This window comes from Mercenaria mercenaria, unplaced genomic scaffold (assembly GCF_021730395.1).
Source record: "Mercenaria mercenaria strain notata unplaced genomic scaffold, MADL_Memer_1 contig_4967, whole genome shotgun sequence".
Classification (NCBI taxonomy): Eukaryota; Metazoa; Mollusca; class Bivalvia; order Venerida; family Veneridae; genus Mercenaria; species Mercenaria mercenaria.
The window spans coordinates 36,297-53,959 of NW_026463239.1; the positions used below are offsets into that span (position 1 = coordinate 36,297).

A 17,663-nucleotide genomic window follows, 5' to 3' on the forward strand; every position below is an offset into this window, starting at 1 on the left:
CATCAAGACGATGTGCAGAACTCATGAGTCAGCCATGCCAGCTCATGATCAAGGTCACAACTCAAGGTCTAAGGTTCGAGCCTTTTTGTGTCCGCTCTATATCTCCTAAACCCCTTGAAGGATTTTTGAGTCGGCTAAAGGCTGAAAGCCTTTTGACGAGTCCTTGCTATCCAACGATTCTCTAAACGGACCAAATAACACAGTGAAGGGATGTAGTTCCATTAGATTTCTCAAACTTCAAACAGTTCACTGCATGAATGAAGTTAAGTTGTGTCAGTTCCCTTTGCTGTGACCAATATACGATGTAATCTGTCATATTTATGACTTGTAATTGTGCAATTCTCGAATGTAACTCATTAAGCATAAATGTGCATTTTAAGAATTGCGCAGGCTTACAAAGCTTGGGTAACATCCAGCGAAAGACAAAAAATAGTTCCACAGGGCTCCAGATAAGATGCGTATTAGCGTAAATTACGTATAGAAATAATGCAAATACGCATGTCTAATAATTTCTAAGCGTATAAAAACGTATATAAAATTACAGAAACGCACACAATGCTTTTTTAAAAACAAAATCTGAATCGTCTGGATGCGTTAGGTAACATAGCCGATCAGCCTTAATTCTCCCACATTGAAGGTAAACACGCATCGTATGATTTCTATAAACTTTGCGTGGGTTGAATTTTGCAGTCAGTAAACGGATAAATTATCGGAAGAAGAAACTCTTACTGGTTTGTTTAGTTACTACTGATATTAAAAATGATTTTAATTCTTATTTTTTGAGAAATAAACAAATCGGCGAAACATTAAATTGTATTTTCTTGTAGTTTTTGAAATCGAAAGTAGATCGTCTATGTTTGGCTGCTTTCACGAAACGAAATAACTTTTTTATGAAAAGATTTAAATAAGAGGTAATTTAACCGTAAACTTCAATGTCAGATACTGCCAATTGCTGCTAAATGTCTTCGTATCATCACAATTTGTAAAATATATTGTTCAAACTGGAGAAAAGTGTAATCGTATCCGGATATAATATTTTGGGTAAGTATCGAGCTGTGTTATGAAATTTTAAGAAAAAAACTAAAAACAAACTGAAACTGGTAGACTATACTGTCAGTACATCAATCATTAGCCGACTCAGGCCATTCAGGCCTTTGATTATTAAACCTGGGTCAAATGATTACCTCATCAAGGTGATGTGCACCTATGAGTCAGCCATGCCGGCTCAAGGTCATGGTCTCAACTTAAGGTCAAAGGTTAGAGCTCTGTATCTCCTAAATCCATGAAGGATTTTCATGAAAATCGGATCAAATGATCACCTCATCAAGATGATATGGAGAACTCTTGAGTCAGCCATGTTGGCTCAAGGTCAAGGTCACAACTCATGGTGTAAAGTTTGAGCCTTCCATGTATCTCCTAAACCCCTTGAAGGATTTTCAAATTCATTGATGTTGTCATTCATGGACTATACTGTAAAATCATTTAATTTGTGGCCATGAAATTTCGTTGTTTTGGTCAAAACAGCTATTTCGTGGAGATATGAATTTGTGTATTTCACCTTTTGAACATAAAATGAATGGGAATTTTATTATGCCCACCTTTGAAGAAGGAGGGGTATATTGTTTTGCAGATGTCGGTCGGACGGTCGGTTGGTAGGAATGTAGACCAATCCGTTTCCGGATGATAACTCAAGAACTCTTGGGCCTAGAATAATGAAAGTTGATAGGAGGTTGGTCGTTACCAGCAGATGACCCCTATTGATTTTGAGGTCTGTATGTCGAAGGTCAAGGTCACAGTGACCCTGAATAGTAAAACAGTTTCCAGATGATAACTCAAGAAGACTTGGGCCTAGGATCATGAAAGTTGATAGGGAGATTGGTCATGACCAGCAGATGACCCCTATTGATTTTGAGGTAAGTATGTTAAAGGTCAAGGTCACAAACCCTGAACAGTTAAATGGTTTCCGGATGATGACTCAAGAATGTTTAGGCCTCGGGTCACAAAAGTTGATAGGGAGATTGGTCATGACCAGCAGATGACCCCTACTGATTTTGAGGTCAGTATGCCAAAGGTCAAGGTCACAGTGGCCAGGAACAGTAAAATGGTTTCTGGGTAATAACTCAAGAACGCTTGGGCCTAGTTTCAGGAAAATTGATAGGTAGGTTGGCCATGACCAGCAGATGACCAGTATTGATTTTGAGGTCAGTAAGTCAAGGTCACATTGGCCAGGAAAAGTTAAATGGTTTCTGATCTTGTCCAAAACCATAGGGCCTAGGGCTTTGATATTTGATATGTAGCACAATCTAGTGGTCGTTTACCAAGATTGATCAGATTATTTCCCTGGGGTCAAATATGGCCCCACCCCCGGGGGTCACATGGTTTTTATAGACAGATATAGGAAAAAACTTTGAAAAACCTCTTGTCCAAAACCACAGGGCCTAGGGCTTTGATATTTTGTATATGACATCATCTAGTGGTCCTCTACTAAGATTGTTCAAATTATTCCCCTATGGTCAAATATGGCTCCGCCCTGGGGGTCACATGGTTTACATAGACTTATATAGGGAAATACTTTGAAAATCTTCTTGTACAAACCACAAAGACTAGGGCTTTGATATGTTGTAATGTAGCATCATCTAGTGGTTCTCTACCAATTTGTTCAAATTATCCCTCTTGGGTCAAATATGGCCCCGCCCCAGGGGTCACATGGTTCATATAGACATATATATAGAGAAAAACTTGGAATCTTCATATCCATAACTTGCATCATTCAGATTTGGACCACATGTATTATTTTGAGTGGAAAAGATGAACCTTGACATGAGTTGACCTTGATCTTGACCTAGTGACCTACTTTCACAGTTCTGTAGCTACAGCCTTCAAATTTGGACCACATGCATAGGTTTGTGTACTGAAGAAAACTTTGACTATCTTATCGACCTAGTGACCTACTTTCACATTTTTGAAGGTACAGGCCTCAAATTTGGACCACATGCATATTTTTTTGTTCCAAAATAAAATTTGACCTTGATTTTGACCTAGTGACCTACTTTCACATTTCTCAAGCTACAGCCTTCAGATTTGAACCACAAGCATATAGTTTTATATACTGAAATGAACTTTGATCTTGAGATTGACCTAGTAACCTACTTTCACATTTCTGAAGGTACAGGCTTCAAATTTGGACCACTTGCATAATTTTGTGTTTCAAAATAAAATTTGACCTTGATTTTGACCTAGTGACCTACTGTCACATTTCTCAAGCTTCAGCCATCAAATTTAGACCACATGCATAGTTTTTTGTACAGAAATGAACTTTGATCTTGAGATTGACCTAGTGACCTACTTTCACATTTCTGGAGCTACAGGCTTCAAATTTGGACCACGTGCATATTTTTGTGTTCTGAATTGAAATTTGACATTAATTTTTACCTATTACCTACTTTCACATTTCTCAAGCTACAGCCTCCAAATTTGAAGCACATGCATAGTTCTGTCTACTGAAATGAAGTTTGACCTTGAAATTGATCCAGTGACCTACTTTCACATTTCTCAAGGCACAGCTTCCAAATTTGGACCACATACACATTGTTTTGTACCGAAATGAAATTTGACCTTGATTTTGACATTGAACTAGTCTTGAAATTTGGAACATTCAAAAATGGCTTAGTGGATGGCACCAAGATCACTCTGTAATCTCTTGTTAGGTTAATAGGTTAAAGGTCAAGGTCAGATTAAACCAGAATGGTAGAACTTTTGTTTACAGTGAGCATATAATTTCTGTTCCTTGTGCAATTACTGAATGCATCAAGGTGGGCATTTTGTGTTCGACGAGCTCTTGTTTGTTCATTGGGATTAAATTTCATGGATTGTCTTTCAGACTGCCTTGTTCAAATGGCTTAAATGGGTCACTAGAGCTAAGAATAGACATATTAGGGTTTGACTCTGTACCATGCTTGTCCAAATTATTGCCCTAAAGTAAAAAAAAAAACATGGCCATGCCCCTGTGTTTGACATGTACTAACTTATGATAGGCTTATATATTAGAAACTTTGAAAATCTTCTCTGAATCAATAGTAGCTGGACCTTGATATTTAGTGTTTTATATTAGAGTTGTACTGTCTACCGTAACTTGTACCATTACGTTATACAAAGACACTTGAAGCCTTGTACATAGATGAGCGCTTTAGGGTCAGTTACCCTCTTGCTATTGTTTTATTACTCAAACTGACCGAGATATTTAGGATTCTTATCGATATAAGTGTCATTTACAGAAATAAATGGTTGCCATGGAAACAGTAAAATCATACATAGGTCAAAGAATTTTTTCATGTTAACATTTTATGTTTTACAGAGTAGTTCCTGCGAAACAATTTGGTACCTATAGAAAAAGCCTAGGGTAGGGGCATGGTAAACATTGCTGGCCCCTGTGCTAAATTTATTTGTAGATAGTTCACATTTATGCTGTATTAAACTATGCTTCTACTTCTTTCACTTCAGTTTAACTTTGACAGCTATACACTTATGAGGCTTTTCAAATTCATGTTGTCCTGTTCTGTGACATTTTCAATTCATATTAAACTTAACATTTCAACTTAGCTCAGTCTAAAAGGTTCTTACTACAACCTTGTTTGAATCTGCAATTCAGAATATTTCAACACAAAAATTCCTTGCATGACATTTGTCCCTTAAATGGATCTCTCATAACTTTATAGCTCTTTTGCTTTATAGCCCTTCTGTTTGAAATGTCAAATGAGTTTATGTTGTTTAATTTGTATGTGTGTGTAGAATGTCATCGAAAAAAAATGCTGAAATTATCTGTGATGATGAATGGATTCAGAGGTTATGATTTTGACATACTTATGAAAATTTTTTTTTCTTACAGGCAGATGTCCTTGTTAATACAACAAACAAAGACTTGATTTTGACAAGAGGAAAAGTTTCACAGGAGCTCTTAACACTTGCAGGAACATCACTGCTTGACCAGTGCAAAAATAAGTATCCAGACGGTATACGCAATGGAGAAATAGCTGTCACAGATTCACATAATTTGAGGGAACGTGGTTTCAAATTTATTTACCATGCCGCACTGTTGGACTACAGTTATGAAACTTTCCAGCAGGTAAATTTGACAATTTCATTAACCAGATCCAAGATAACTTGGTGGGCATTGTATCGCACCAAAAAATAAAGAGGTTGTATGTTTGATCCCTGGGTAGGGCAATAATCTTTGATAAAATTTGACAGAATGCAATATAATTTAAAAAAGATAATAGGTAAGGGTAGATTTCTCGGAAGCACGGAGCACCAAAAACACAGCCCCAGAGCCACGCATTTACATAATAGGCCCACAACAAAAAAGAAGCTGTAATGGAAAAATATTTCAGACAGGTTGCTTCAAACATCCAACAAGTACATACAGTCGAGACTGCCTTAACGACCCCCTGAATTTAGCGACTCTCTGTCATATGCGACCCTATTTTATGCTCCGGACGCAATTTACTATTAAAAGAGTCTGAATTAAGCAACCTCCTGCCTTACGCGACAAACGACTGTGAAATCAGGCTCCCAAATCGATATTTAGACCGTTTTCAGCGACTTTGAGACGCTCCCTCGCAAGATTTTACACGATAGAGTTACCGTTCTTTATCTCGCATGAAGTTGTTTGAGACAAGAACTTACTTGTTTACAAAAAATGGCTGATGAAAAACATAAAAAAGAACTGTTTTGACATTAGAACAGCGTGTTAAGGCACTTGAATTGCTCGATTAGGGAAAACCAGCGTATAAAGTCGCTGAAGAATTCGGAGTCGGTGCATAAATTAACTTTATTCCTGGTGAAACAAAAATATGGCGGTATTTAACAGGAAACGACGAAGTAAACACAGATTAAAGATGCAGTCAGTAATCGAATAAATGTCAATGAACAATAAGTACACTAAAATATATATATCATAAACATCAGTGTGTAAATAGTTCAAATGGAACTTTTTATATTTTACTGCTCCCCTTTATTTTCTTGCCAGATCATGAGCTTAAATTTGTTTTATCAACATCATACGAATGAAGCAAATTATTTGAAATTTATATTTTATCAATATGCAATTAAAGAAATATTGTTTAATCATTTTCCACTCCTACCTTAAAAGAGGCCAATATATAAGTATCCGATGTTCATTTACTTTAATTGGAAAAATATATGAAACCAGCGTCATCCTGTTAAGTGAGACTGTTTTAAGAGACTCCCTGTCATATGTGACCTTTTTCGCTGCTTCCCAAAGTCGGTCTCTTAAAACAGTCTCGACTGTATTAATATAAGCTAAATATTGATAAAGGGAAAGGAATTGGTAAGGGGTGAAATCATTAAGTCATTGTCCTCTGATTCTTATGGAAAAACTTCAGTTATTTGGGAAGAGGAAGCCTTGTGCCCTTGTTAGCCCATCTTCAGTTGTCATCATCAACAGTTGCAGTTTTAACACACTGGAGGTTACTGTTGCCAGTCTTCATGAACCATGGTCAGAATGTTCCTCAATAAATCTTGTAAGGGCATGAAAATAGGTTAAATGTAAAATGGCTGAAGAATAATGTAAGATAGGCTGTACAGAAGGACAGCTTGCATATGAATAAGAAAGTGCATTAACACTGTTACAGAGAGTTAAAGTCAGTTATGAGGTTGAATTTCAAGGAGAACATTTATGGATGAAATACAATATATATATTTCAGTATCTAAACAAAGTTCTGTACATTCTACTGTGATACCAGGCTCCATTTAAGTAAGGGTTGGAGCTAGTATCCCGTTCATTGATGCACAAGTTCCACTTACAGAATTCAATTTATTAGAAGCAAAGAGCACAATTCAAGTGACTTTTTTGACCAGACTGCTTTCATTGATTAACTTTAAAATATCATAATTTCATAGTGATTAAAACAGTTGTGAACAATCCTGTTTGTCTACTTTAAATTCATTTTTAGCTCATTTGAGCACACAGTTCTCTAGAGGCCACATTCATGACCATATCTGAATGAAACTTGGTGGTCAGAATGTTAATCTTGATGATCTTTAGGCCAGGTTCAAATCTGGGTCGACCTGCCCGATTAGCTCAGTAGGTAGAGCGTTGGTCTACGGATTGTGGGGTCGCGAGTTCGATCCTTGGGCTGGGCGTATGTTCTCCGTGACTATTTGATAAACAACATTGTGTCTGAAATCATTAGTCCTCCACCTCTGATTTTTGTGGGGAAGTTGGCAGTTACTTGCAGAGAACAGGTTTGTACTGGTACAGAATCCAGGAACACTGGTTAGGTTAACTGCCCGCCGTTACATGACTGAAATACTGTTGAAAAACGGCGTTAAACCCAAAACAAACGAAACAAATCTGGGTCATGTGAGGTCAAAAACTAGGTCACCAAGTCAAATCAAAGGAAAAGCTAGTTAACTCTTTAGAGGTCACATTTATGACCATATCGTAATGAAACTTAGTCAGAATGTTAATCTTGATGATCTTTAGGTCAAGTTCAAATCTTGGTCAGGTGAAGTAAAAAACTAGGTCACTATGTCAAATCAAAGGAAAAGCTTGTTAACACTAGAGGCCACATTTATGACTGTATCTTCATGAAACTTGGTCAGAATGTTAACCTTGATGATCTTTAGGTCAAGTTCGAATCTGGGTAATATGGAGTGTCATGTGACCTACTTTTTTGTTTTTTAAGATACAGCCTTGAAATTTGAAAGACATGTTCAGTTTTGCACAGCGATCTTAAAACTGAATTCAGTGTGACCTACTTTCTTGTTTTTAGCTTGACTTTTTGTCGGCGTTGCCCTCGCCGTTCGTTAAAGTTTTTGATAAAGTCAAATATCTCTGTTAGTATCAAAGCTATTGACTTGAATAGTTATTTACTATCAAAGTCTACACCAGGAGAAACAATCCCCATAACTCTGATTTGAATTTTGACAGAATTATGCCCCTTTTTAACTTAGAATTTTTAGCTCACCTGTCACAAAGTGACAAGGTGAGCTTTTGTGATCGCGCAGCGTCCGTCGTGCGTGCGTGAGTAAACTTTTGCTTGTGACCACTCTAGAGGACACATTTTTCATGGGATCTTTATGAAAATTGGTCAGAATGTTCACCTTGATGATATCTAGGTCAAGTTCGAAACTGGGTCACGTGCGGTCAAAAACTAGGTCAGTAGGTCTAAAAATAGAAAAACCTTGTGGCCTCTCTAGAGGCCATATTTTTCACAAGATCTTCATGAAAGTTGGTATGAATGTTCACTTTGATGATGTCTAGGTCAAGTTCGAAACTGGGTCACGTGCCATCAAAAACTAGGTCAGTAGGTCAAATAAAAGAAAATCCTTGTGACCTCTCTGGAGGTCATATTTTTCATGGGATCTGCATGAAAATTGGTCAGAATGTTCATCTTGATGATATCTAGGTCAAGTTCGAAACTGGGTCACGTCCGGTCCAAAACTAGGTCAGTAGGTCAAATAATAGAAAAACCTTGTGACCTCTGTAGAGGCCGTATTTTTCATTGGATCTGCATGAAAATTGATCAGATTGTTCATCTTGATGATATCTAGGTCAAGTTTGAAACCGGGTCAACTGCGGTCAAAAACTAGGTCAGTAAGTCAAATAATAGAAAATCCTTGTGACCTCTCTAGAGGTCATATTTTTCATGGGATCTGCATGAAAATTGGTTAGAATGTTCATCTTGATGATATTTAGGTCAAGTTCGAAACTGGGTCACGTCTGATCCAAAACTAGGTCAGTAGGTCAAATAATAGAAAAACCTTGTGACCACTCTAGAGGCCATAGTTTTCATGGGATCTGCATGAAAGTTGGTCTGAATGTTCATCTTGATGATATCTAGGTCAAGTTGTAAACTGGGTCAACTGCGGTCCAAAACTAGGTCAGTAGGTCTAAAAATAGAAAATTCTTGTGACCTCCCTGGAGGTCATATTTTTCATGGGATCTGTATGAAAATTGGTCAGAATGTTCATCTTGATGATATGTAGGTCAAGTTCGAAACTGGGTCACGTGCGGTCAAAAACTAGGTCAGTAAGTCAAATGATAGAAAAACCTTGTGACTCTGGGATCTGCATGAAAATTGGTCAGAATGTTCATTTTGATAATATCTAGGTCAAGTTGTAAACTGGGTTGCATGCGGTCAAAAACTAGGTCAGTAGGTCAAATAATAGAAAAACCTTGTGATCACTCTAGAGGCCCTAGTTTTCATGGGATCTGCATGAAAGTTGGTCTGAATGTTCATCTTGATGATATCTAGGTCAAGTTTGAAACCGGGTCAGCTGCAGTCAAAAACTAGGTCAATAGGTCTCAACATAGAAAGACCTTTTGACCTCTCTAGAGGCCGTATTTTTCAATGGATCTTCATGAAAATTGGTCAGAATTTTTATTTTGATGATATCTAGATCAAGTTCAGAAGTAGGTCACATGAGCTCAAAAACTAGGTCACTATGTCAAATAATAGAAAAAAACGACGTCATACTCAGTTCATGTGGGGGCAGATGAGCGATTCAGGACCATCATGTTCCTCTTGTTTGTTAAAGTTTTTGACAAAGTCAAATATCTCTGTTACTATCAAAGATATTGACTTGAAACTTAAAATAGTTATTTACAATCAAAGTCTACACCAAGAGTAACAATCCCCATAACTCTGATTTGAATTTTGACAGAGTTATGTCCCTGTTTAACTTAGATTTTTAGCTCACCTGAGCACAAAGTGCTCAAAGGTGAGCTTTTGTGATTGCCCTGTGTCCGTCATCCGGCATCATCGTCAACAGTTTGACTGTTAACACTCTAGAGGTCACAATTTTGAGCCAATCTTAATTAAACTTGGTCAGAATGTTACCCTCAATAAAATCTTGGACGAGTTGATATTGGGTCATCTGGGTGAGTTAGATTTTACGGCGAACCGACACAAAAAGGCCATAGGACATCTGGGGTCAAAAACTAGGTCATCAGGTCAAATCAAAGGAAAAGCTTGTTAACACTCTAGAGGTCACAATTTTGGCCCAGTCTTAATGAAACTTTGTCAGAATGTAACCTTCAATGAAATCTTGGACAAGTTCGACATTGTTTCATCTGGGGTCAAAAACTAGGTCACCAGGTCAAATCAAAGGAAAAACTTGTTAACACTCTAGAGGTCATAAATTTGGCCGAATTTTAATGAAACTTCTTCAGAATGTTACCCTCAATAAAGTCTTGGACGAGTTTGATATTGGGTCATCTTGGTTCAAAAACTAGGTCACCAGGTCAAATTAAAGGAAAAGCTTGTTAACACTGTAGAGGTCACATTTATGACTGTATCTTCATGAAACTTGGTCAGAATGTTAATCTTGATGATGTTAAGGTCCAGTTGGAATGTGGGTCATGTAGGGTAAAAAACTAGGTCACCAGGTCAAAGCAAAGGAAAAGCTTGTTTACACTGTATAGGCCACATTTATGACCATATCTTAATGAAACTTGGTCAGAATATTAATCTTGAGGCTCTATAGGTTAAGTTCAAATCTGGGTCAGGTGGGGTCAAAAACTAGGTCACTAGGTCAAATCAAAGGAAAAGCTTGTTAACACTCTAGAGGCCACATTACCTTGATGATCTGTAGGTTAAGTTCGAACCTGGGTCATGCAGGGTCAAAAACTAGGTCACCAGGTCAAATCAAAGGAAAAGCTTGTTAACACTGTAGAGGCCACATTTAAGACTGTATCATCATGAAACTTGGTCAGAATGGTAATCTTGATGATCTTGAGGTCCATTTTAAATCTGGGTTATGTAGGGTCAAAAACTAGGTCACCAGGTCAAATCAAAGGAAAAGCAAGTTTACACTATAGAGGCCACATTTATGACAATATCTTAATGAAGCTTGGTCAGAATGTTAATCTTGATAATCTATAGGTCATGTTCAGATCTGGGTCAGGTGGGGTGAAAAATTAGTTTACCAGGTCAAATCAAAGGAAAAGCTTGTTAACACTGTAGAGGCCACATTTATGACTGTATCTTTATGAAACTTGGTCAGAATGGTAATCTTGATGATCTCAAGGTCCAGTTTGAATCTGGGTCATGTGGGGTCAAAAACTAGGTCACCAGGTCAGATCAAAGGAAAAGCTAGTTTACACTTTAGCGGCCACATTTATGACCAGATCTTAATAAAACTTGGTCAGAATGTTAATCTTGATGATCTTTAGGTCAATAGGTCAGGTGAGCGATACAGGGCCTTCATGGCCCTTTTGTTTTGGTTTAAATTTTATAAGGATTTTACTGGCAAAGCTCTAATTCAGAGTCAAGCGCTGAGAAAAGTCGAGCACGCTGTCTTTTGGACAGCTCTTGTTTAAATCCTTCCACGGATATTTATCAACAGGCAAAGTTGTACCATTCCCCCACCTCACTCCTCCGACAAGTCATGCCCACCACCCTGATCATGCATTCCCCCCCCCCCACTTCCACCCCCACCCGTCGTTAACAATTTGACTGTTAACACGCTATAGGTCACAATTTTGGCCTAATCTTTATGAAACTTGGTCAGACTGTTATCCTCAATAAAATCTTGGACAGTTTGATATTGGGTTGTCTCGGGTCATAAACTAGGTCACCAGGTCAGATAAAAGGAAAAGCTTGTTAACTCTCTAGAGGTCACAATTTTGGCCCAATCTTAATGAAACTTGGTCAGAATGTTACCCTCAGTAAAATCTTGGTCAAATTTGATACTGGGTCATCTGGGGTCAAAAACTAGGGCACCAGGTCAAATCAAAGGAAAAGCTTGTTAACACTCTAGAGGTCACAATTTTGGTCCAGTCTTTATGAAACTTGGTCAGAATGTTACCCTCAATAAAATCTTGGACAAGTTTGGGTCATCTGGGGTTAAAAACTAGGTCACCAGGTCAGATCAAAAGAGAAGCTTGCTAACACTCTAGAGGTCACAATTTTGGCCCAATCTTAATGAAACTATGTCAGAATGTTACCCTCAATAAAATCTTGGACGAGATGGACATTGGGTTATCTGGGGTCAGAAACTAGGTCACCAGATCAAATCAAAGGAAAAGCTTGTTAACACTCTAGAGGTCACAATTTTGGCCCAATCTTAATGAAACTTGTTCAGAATGTTACCCTCAATAAAATCTTGGACGAGTTTGATATTGGGTCATCTGGGGTTAAAAACTAGGTCACCAGGTCAAATCAAAGGAAAAGCTTGTTAACACTCTAGAGGTCACAATTTTGGTCCAGTCTTTATGAAACTTGGTCAGAATGTTACCCTCAATAAAATCTTGGACAAGTTTGGGTCATCTGGGGTTAAAAACTAGGTCACCAGGTCAGATCAAAGGAGAAGCTTGCTAACACTCTAGAGGTCACAATTTTGGCCCAATCTTAATGAAACTTGGTCAGAATGTTTCCCTCAATAAAATCTTGGACGAGATGGATATTGGGTTATCTGGGGTCAGAAACTAGGTCACCAGGTCAAATCACAGGAAAAGCATGTTAACACTCTAGAGGTCACAATTTTGGCCCAATCTTAATGAAACTTGGTCAGAATGTTACCCTCAATAAAATCTTGGACGAGTTTGGTATTGGGTCATCTGGGGTTAAAAACTAGGTCAGCAGGTCAAATCAAAGGAAAAGCTTGTTAACACTAGAGGTCATAATTTTGGCCTAATCTTAATGAAACTTGGTCAGAATGTTACCCTCAATAAAATCTTGGACAGTTTGATATTGGGTCATCTGGGGTTAAAAACTAGGTCACCAGGTCAAATCAAAGGAAAAGCTTGTTAACACTCTAGAGGTCACAATTTTGGCCTAATCTTAATGAAACTTGGTCAGAATGTTACCCTCAATAAAATCTTGGACGAGTTTGATATTGGGTCAATCGGGATCAAAAACTAGGTCACCAGGTCAAATCAAAGGAGAAGCTTGTTAACACTGTAGAGGCCACATTTATGACTGTATCTTCATGAATCTTGGTCAGAATGTTATTCTTGATGATCTCCAGGTCTGGGTCATGTAGGATGAAAAACTAGGTCACCAGGTTGAATCAAAGAAAGGCTAGTTAACACTGGAGAGGCCACATTTATAACCATATCTTAATGAAACTTGGTCAGAATGTTAATCTTGATGATCTATAGGTCAGTTTTAAATCTGGGTCAGGTGGGGTCAAAAACTAGGTCACCACCCCCCCCCCCCCCCCCCCCCACCCCCCGACATTTGAACTTTTGTACCCAAACCCAGCCCCCCACCCCGACAAAGAAACACACACACACACACAAAAAAAAAAAAAAAAAAAAAAAAACATTCATTTACTGTCAAATTGATTTAGACTAATGAAATTATTTGCTTCTTAGTAACATCCTTAACTTTTTGCCAAAGATAATTTTTTGGCCATTCTCACTACAAACCCTTACGGCAGGGGATACCAATTCATAGAATTTGCTTGTTAACTCTCATTAAAGCACTACTGCTGTTAGCTTAAAAATTGTGTTTACACATTTTAGATATATGTAAGAAAAAGCATTTTGCAGCAAAACTACAGCTTTGGCCATTTAATTATCTCTTCATAATTTTTTCTGTTTTAGAACATCAAGTTATATGTGAAGCTATGCCTTTGCCAAGCAGAACGAAATGAATGTTCAAGAATTGCATTTCCAGCCTTTGGTGTTGGAAAGTTACGTTATCCTAGACGTGAAACAGCTGCTGCAATGTTTGAAGCCATTGATGAATTTTGTGAGGAGGCATTAAATCCGAAACTCAACAAGGTCAAACTGGTTGTTCATGAAAGTGATGACAAAACATGCCAGGTACTAATATTTTCAGCTCTGCTGTTCAAAAAATAGGAAGGGCTATTGGACTCGACTGTGTTGGAGTCCCGTTGTGCGTCCGTCAACAATTTCTAAAGATCATATTCTTCTTCAAAATCACTGGCACATTTTCACCAGTCTTCACAGGAATGATCCATTGGTAGCCCCCTTTCAAAATTTTTCAGAAAATTGATTTCCACACAAAACTGGTTGCCATGGCAACCAAAATAAAAATCTTCTTGTCCAAAACTGCAAGGCATGGAGTCTCCATATTTGGCATGTAACATCATTTAATGGTCCTCTATTTAGATTGTTCACGCTCCTGGGTGAAAAGAGGCCCTGCCCAAGGTGGTTTAAAGTTTTACGTACACTTACGTAGGAAAAACCACAAGACCCAGGCATTTGATATTTGGTATGTAGCATTGCCTTGTGGTCCTCTACCAAGATTTTGGCTCACCTGAGCCAAAGGCTCATGGTGAGCTTTTGTGACCGCTCAATCTCCGTCGTCCGTTGTGTGTCCGTCAACATTTTCTAAAGAAATCTTCTTATTGAAAACCACTGGGCAGAATTACACCAAACTTCACAGGAATGATCCTTGGATGGCCCCCTTTCAAAAGTTTTCAAAGAATTGAATTCCATGCAGAACACTGGTTGCCATGGCAACCAAAACGGAAAACTTTAAAAATCTTCTTGTCAAAAAACCGCAAGGCATAGAGCCTTGATATTTGGCATTTGACATCATCTAATGGTCCTCTATGAAGATTGTTCAAATTGCGCCCCTGGGGAGAAAATTGGTCCCGTCATGGGGGTCACAAGTTTTACATAAACTTATATAGGAAAGAACTTTAAAAATCTTCCTGTCTAAAACCACATGACCTAAGCCTTTGATAATATGGTTTGTAGCATTGCCCTATGGTCCTCTACCAAAATTGCACAGATTATAACCCTGGGGTGAAAAGAGGCCATGCCCTGGGGGATCTTGAGTTTTACATGGACTTACATAGGAAAAATCCTTCTTGTCTGAATGTTCAAGGCCTAGGCCTTGATATTTGGTATGTAGCATTGCCTAGTGGATCTCTAACAAGATTGTTCAAATTATGCCCCTGGGGTGAAGAGGCCCCAACCTGGGTGTCACTTGTTACATAAGGTATAATGGAATATCAAAACTTAAAAAATTATCTGATCATATTTCCTTGACTAATTATAATTGCCTGATGCCCCCAAGCAATTCGGGATCACTTGACTGTGACCTTGACCTAGTGACCTACTTTCTTGTTTTTAGCTCACCTGAGCACGAAGTGCTCAAAGGTGAGCTTTTGTGATCGCCCTGTGTCCGTCGTTCGTCGTCGTCCGTCGTTGTCCGTCAGTCGTCCGTTGTCAACAGTTTGACTTTCAACACTCTAGAGGTCACAATTTTGGCCTGAACTTAATGAAATTTGGTCAGAATATTACCCTCAATAAAATCTTTGACGAATTTGATATTGGGTCATCTGGGGTCAAAAACTAGGTCACCAGGTCAGATCAAAGGAAAAGTTTGTTAACACTCTAGAAGTAACAATTTTGGCCCTATCTTAATGAAACTTGTTCAGAATGTTACCCTATATAAAATCTTTGACAAGTTTGATATTGGGTCATCTGGGGTTAAAAACTAGCTCACCAGGTCAGATCAAAGGAGAAGCTTGCTAACACTCTAGAGGTCACAATTTTGGCCCAATCTTAATGAAACTTGGTCAGAATGTTACCCTCAATAAAATCTTGGACAAATTTGATATTGGGTCATCTGGGGTTAAAAACCAGGTCACCAGGTCAAATCAAAGGAAAAGCTTGTTAACACTCTAGATGTCACAATTTTGGCCTAATCTTAATGAAACTTGGTCAGAATGTTACCCTCAATAAAATCCTGGACGAGTTTGATATTGGGTCAATCGAGGTCACCAGGTCAAATCAAAGGAGAAGCTTGTTAACACTGTAGAGGCCAGATTTATGACTGTATCTTCATGAAACTTGGTCAGAATGTTAATCTTGATGATCTCAAGGTCCAGGTTGAATCTGGGTCATGTAGGATCAAAAACTAGGTCAAAAGGTAAAAACAAAGGAAAAGCTTGTTAACACTTTAGAGGCCACATTTATGACCCTATCTTAATGAAACTTGGTCAGAATGTTAATCTTGATGATCTTTAGGTCAATAGGTCAGGTGAGCGATACAGGGCCTTCATGGCCCTCTTGTTTATGATACAGCCTTGAAATTTGGATGACACGTACAGTTTTGCACACCAGTCTTAAAACTGACTTTAAGTGACTATGAATATGATCTACTGACCTACTTTCTAATATCTTAGCAGCAGTTTGCCATTATGAATGTGTGACTTGTATTACTCAGGTGAGTGATTCTGGGTCGTCATGACCCTCTTGTTCAAATTATTACTCTGGGGTGGAAAGAGGCCCCACCATGGGGATCCCAAGTTTTACATAGACTTATAAAGTAAAAAACTTCAAAAATCTTCTTGTCTGAAACTACAAGGCCTAGATTTTGATATTTGGTGGTCTTCTGCCAAGATTATTAATCCCCCGCCGTGGCGGAGGGATTATAGGAATGGTCTGCATCCGTCCTTCCGTCTGTCCTTCCGTCCGTCAGTCCTTCCGTCTGTAACAAAATCGTGTCCGGTCCATATCTCCTAAACCCCTTGAAGGATTTTCATGAAACTTGGGTCAAATGATCACCTCATCAAGACGATGTGCAGAACCCATGAGTCAGCCTTGTCGGTTCAAGCTCAAGGTCACAACTCAAGGTCAAAGGTTTGAGCCTTCCATTTTGTGTACGCTCTATATCTCCTAAACCCCTCGAAGGAATTTTATCAAACTTGGGTCAAATGATCACCTCATCAAGACGATGTGCAGAACCCATGAGTCAGTCATGCCGGCTCAAGGTCAAGGTCACAACTTAGGGTCAAAGGTTTGAGCCTTCCAATTTGTGTCCACTCTATATCTCCTAAATTCCTTGAAGGATTTTCATCAAACTTGGGTCAAATGATCACCTCATCAAGGCGATGTGCAGAACTTATGAGTCAGCCATGTCGACTCAAGGTCAAGGTCACAACTGAAGGTCAAAGGTTTGAGCCTTCCATTTTGTGTCCGCTCTGTATCTCCTAAACCCCTTGAAGGAATTTTATAAAACTTGGGTAAAATGATTACCTCATCAAAAGGATGTGCAGAAATTATGAGTCAACCATGCCAGCTCAAGGTCAAGGTCACAACTAAGGGTCGAAGGTTTGAGCCTTCCATTTTGTGTCCACTCTGTATCTCCTAAACCCCTTGAAGGATTTTCATCAAACTTGGGTCAAATGATCACCTCATCAAGAACTCATGCGTCAGCCATGTCAACTCAAGGTCAAGATCACAACTGAAGGTCAAAGGTTTCAGCTCTGTAACTCCTAAACCCCTTGAAGGATTTTCATAAAACTTGGGTCAAATGATCACCTCATCAAGACGTTGTGCAGAATTCATGAGTCAGCCATGTCAGTTCAAGTTCAAGGTCACAGCTAAAATCAAAGGTTTACCCTTTCACTATCCATAGCAGTGGCGGGGGATTTAGCTGTCTTTCAGACTGCCTTGTTCAAATTATGCCAGTGATGTGAAAAGAGGTCCCCACATAGGGGGTCCCAAGTTTTACTCAGACTTATATAGAATTTTTTTTTTTAAATCTTCTTGTTTAAAGCTCAAGGCCTATGCTTTGATATTTATGTCTCCCCATAGGTGGGGGAGACATATTGTTTTTGCCTTCGCTGTCAGTCCGTCATCAATAAGCTTGTCCGGCTTTTACAGGTCAAAGTGCCGGCTGGATTTCGACGGAACTTCACAGGAGTGATC

General features: G+C 38.7%; 1 protein-coding gene across 1 annotated transcript in view; it reads left to right on the forward strand.

The window, feature by feature from the left end:
• Window positions 1-13,796, forward strand: part of LOC128554359 (uncharacterized) — a gene marked incomplete at its 3' end in the record, with an annotated part of 34,105 nt that extends 20,309 nt beyond the window's left edge. Inside the window, 2 exon segments of the mRNA XM_053535642.1 lie at window positions 4,886-5,122; window positions 13,575-13,796. Coding sequence (XP_053391617.1) covers window positions 4,886-5,122; window positions 13,575-13,796 — 459 coding nt within the window.
• Window positions 13,797-17,663: the final 3,867 nt, after the last annotated feature.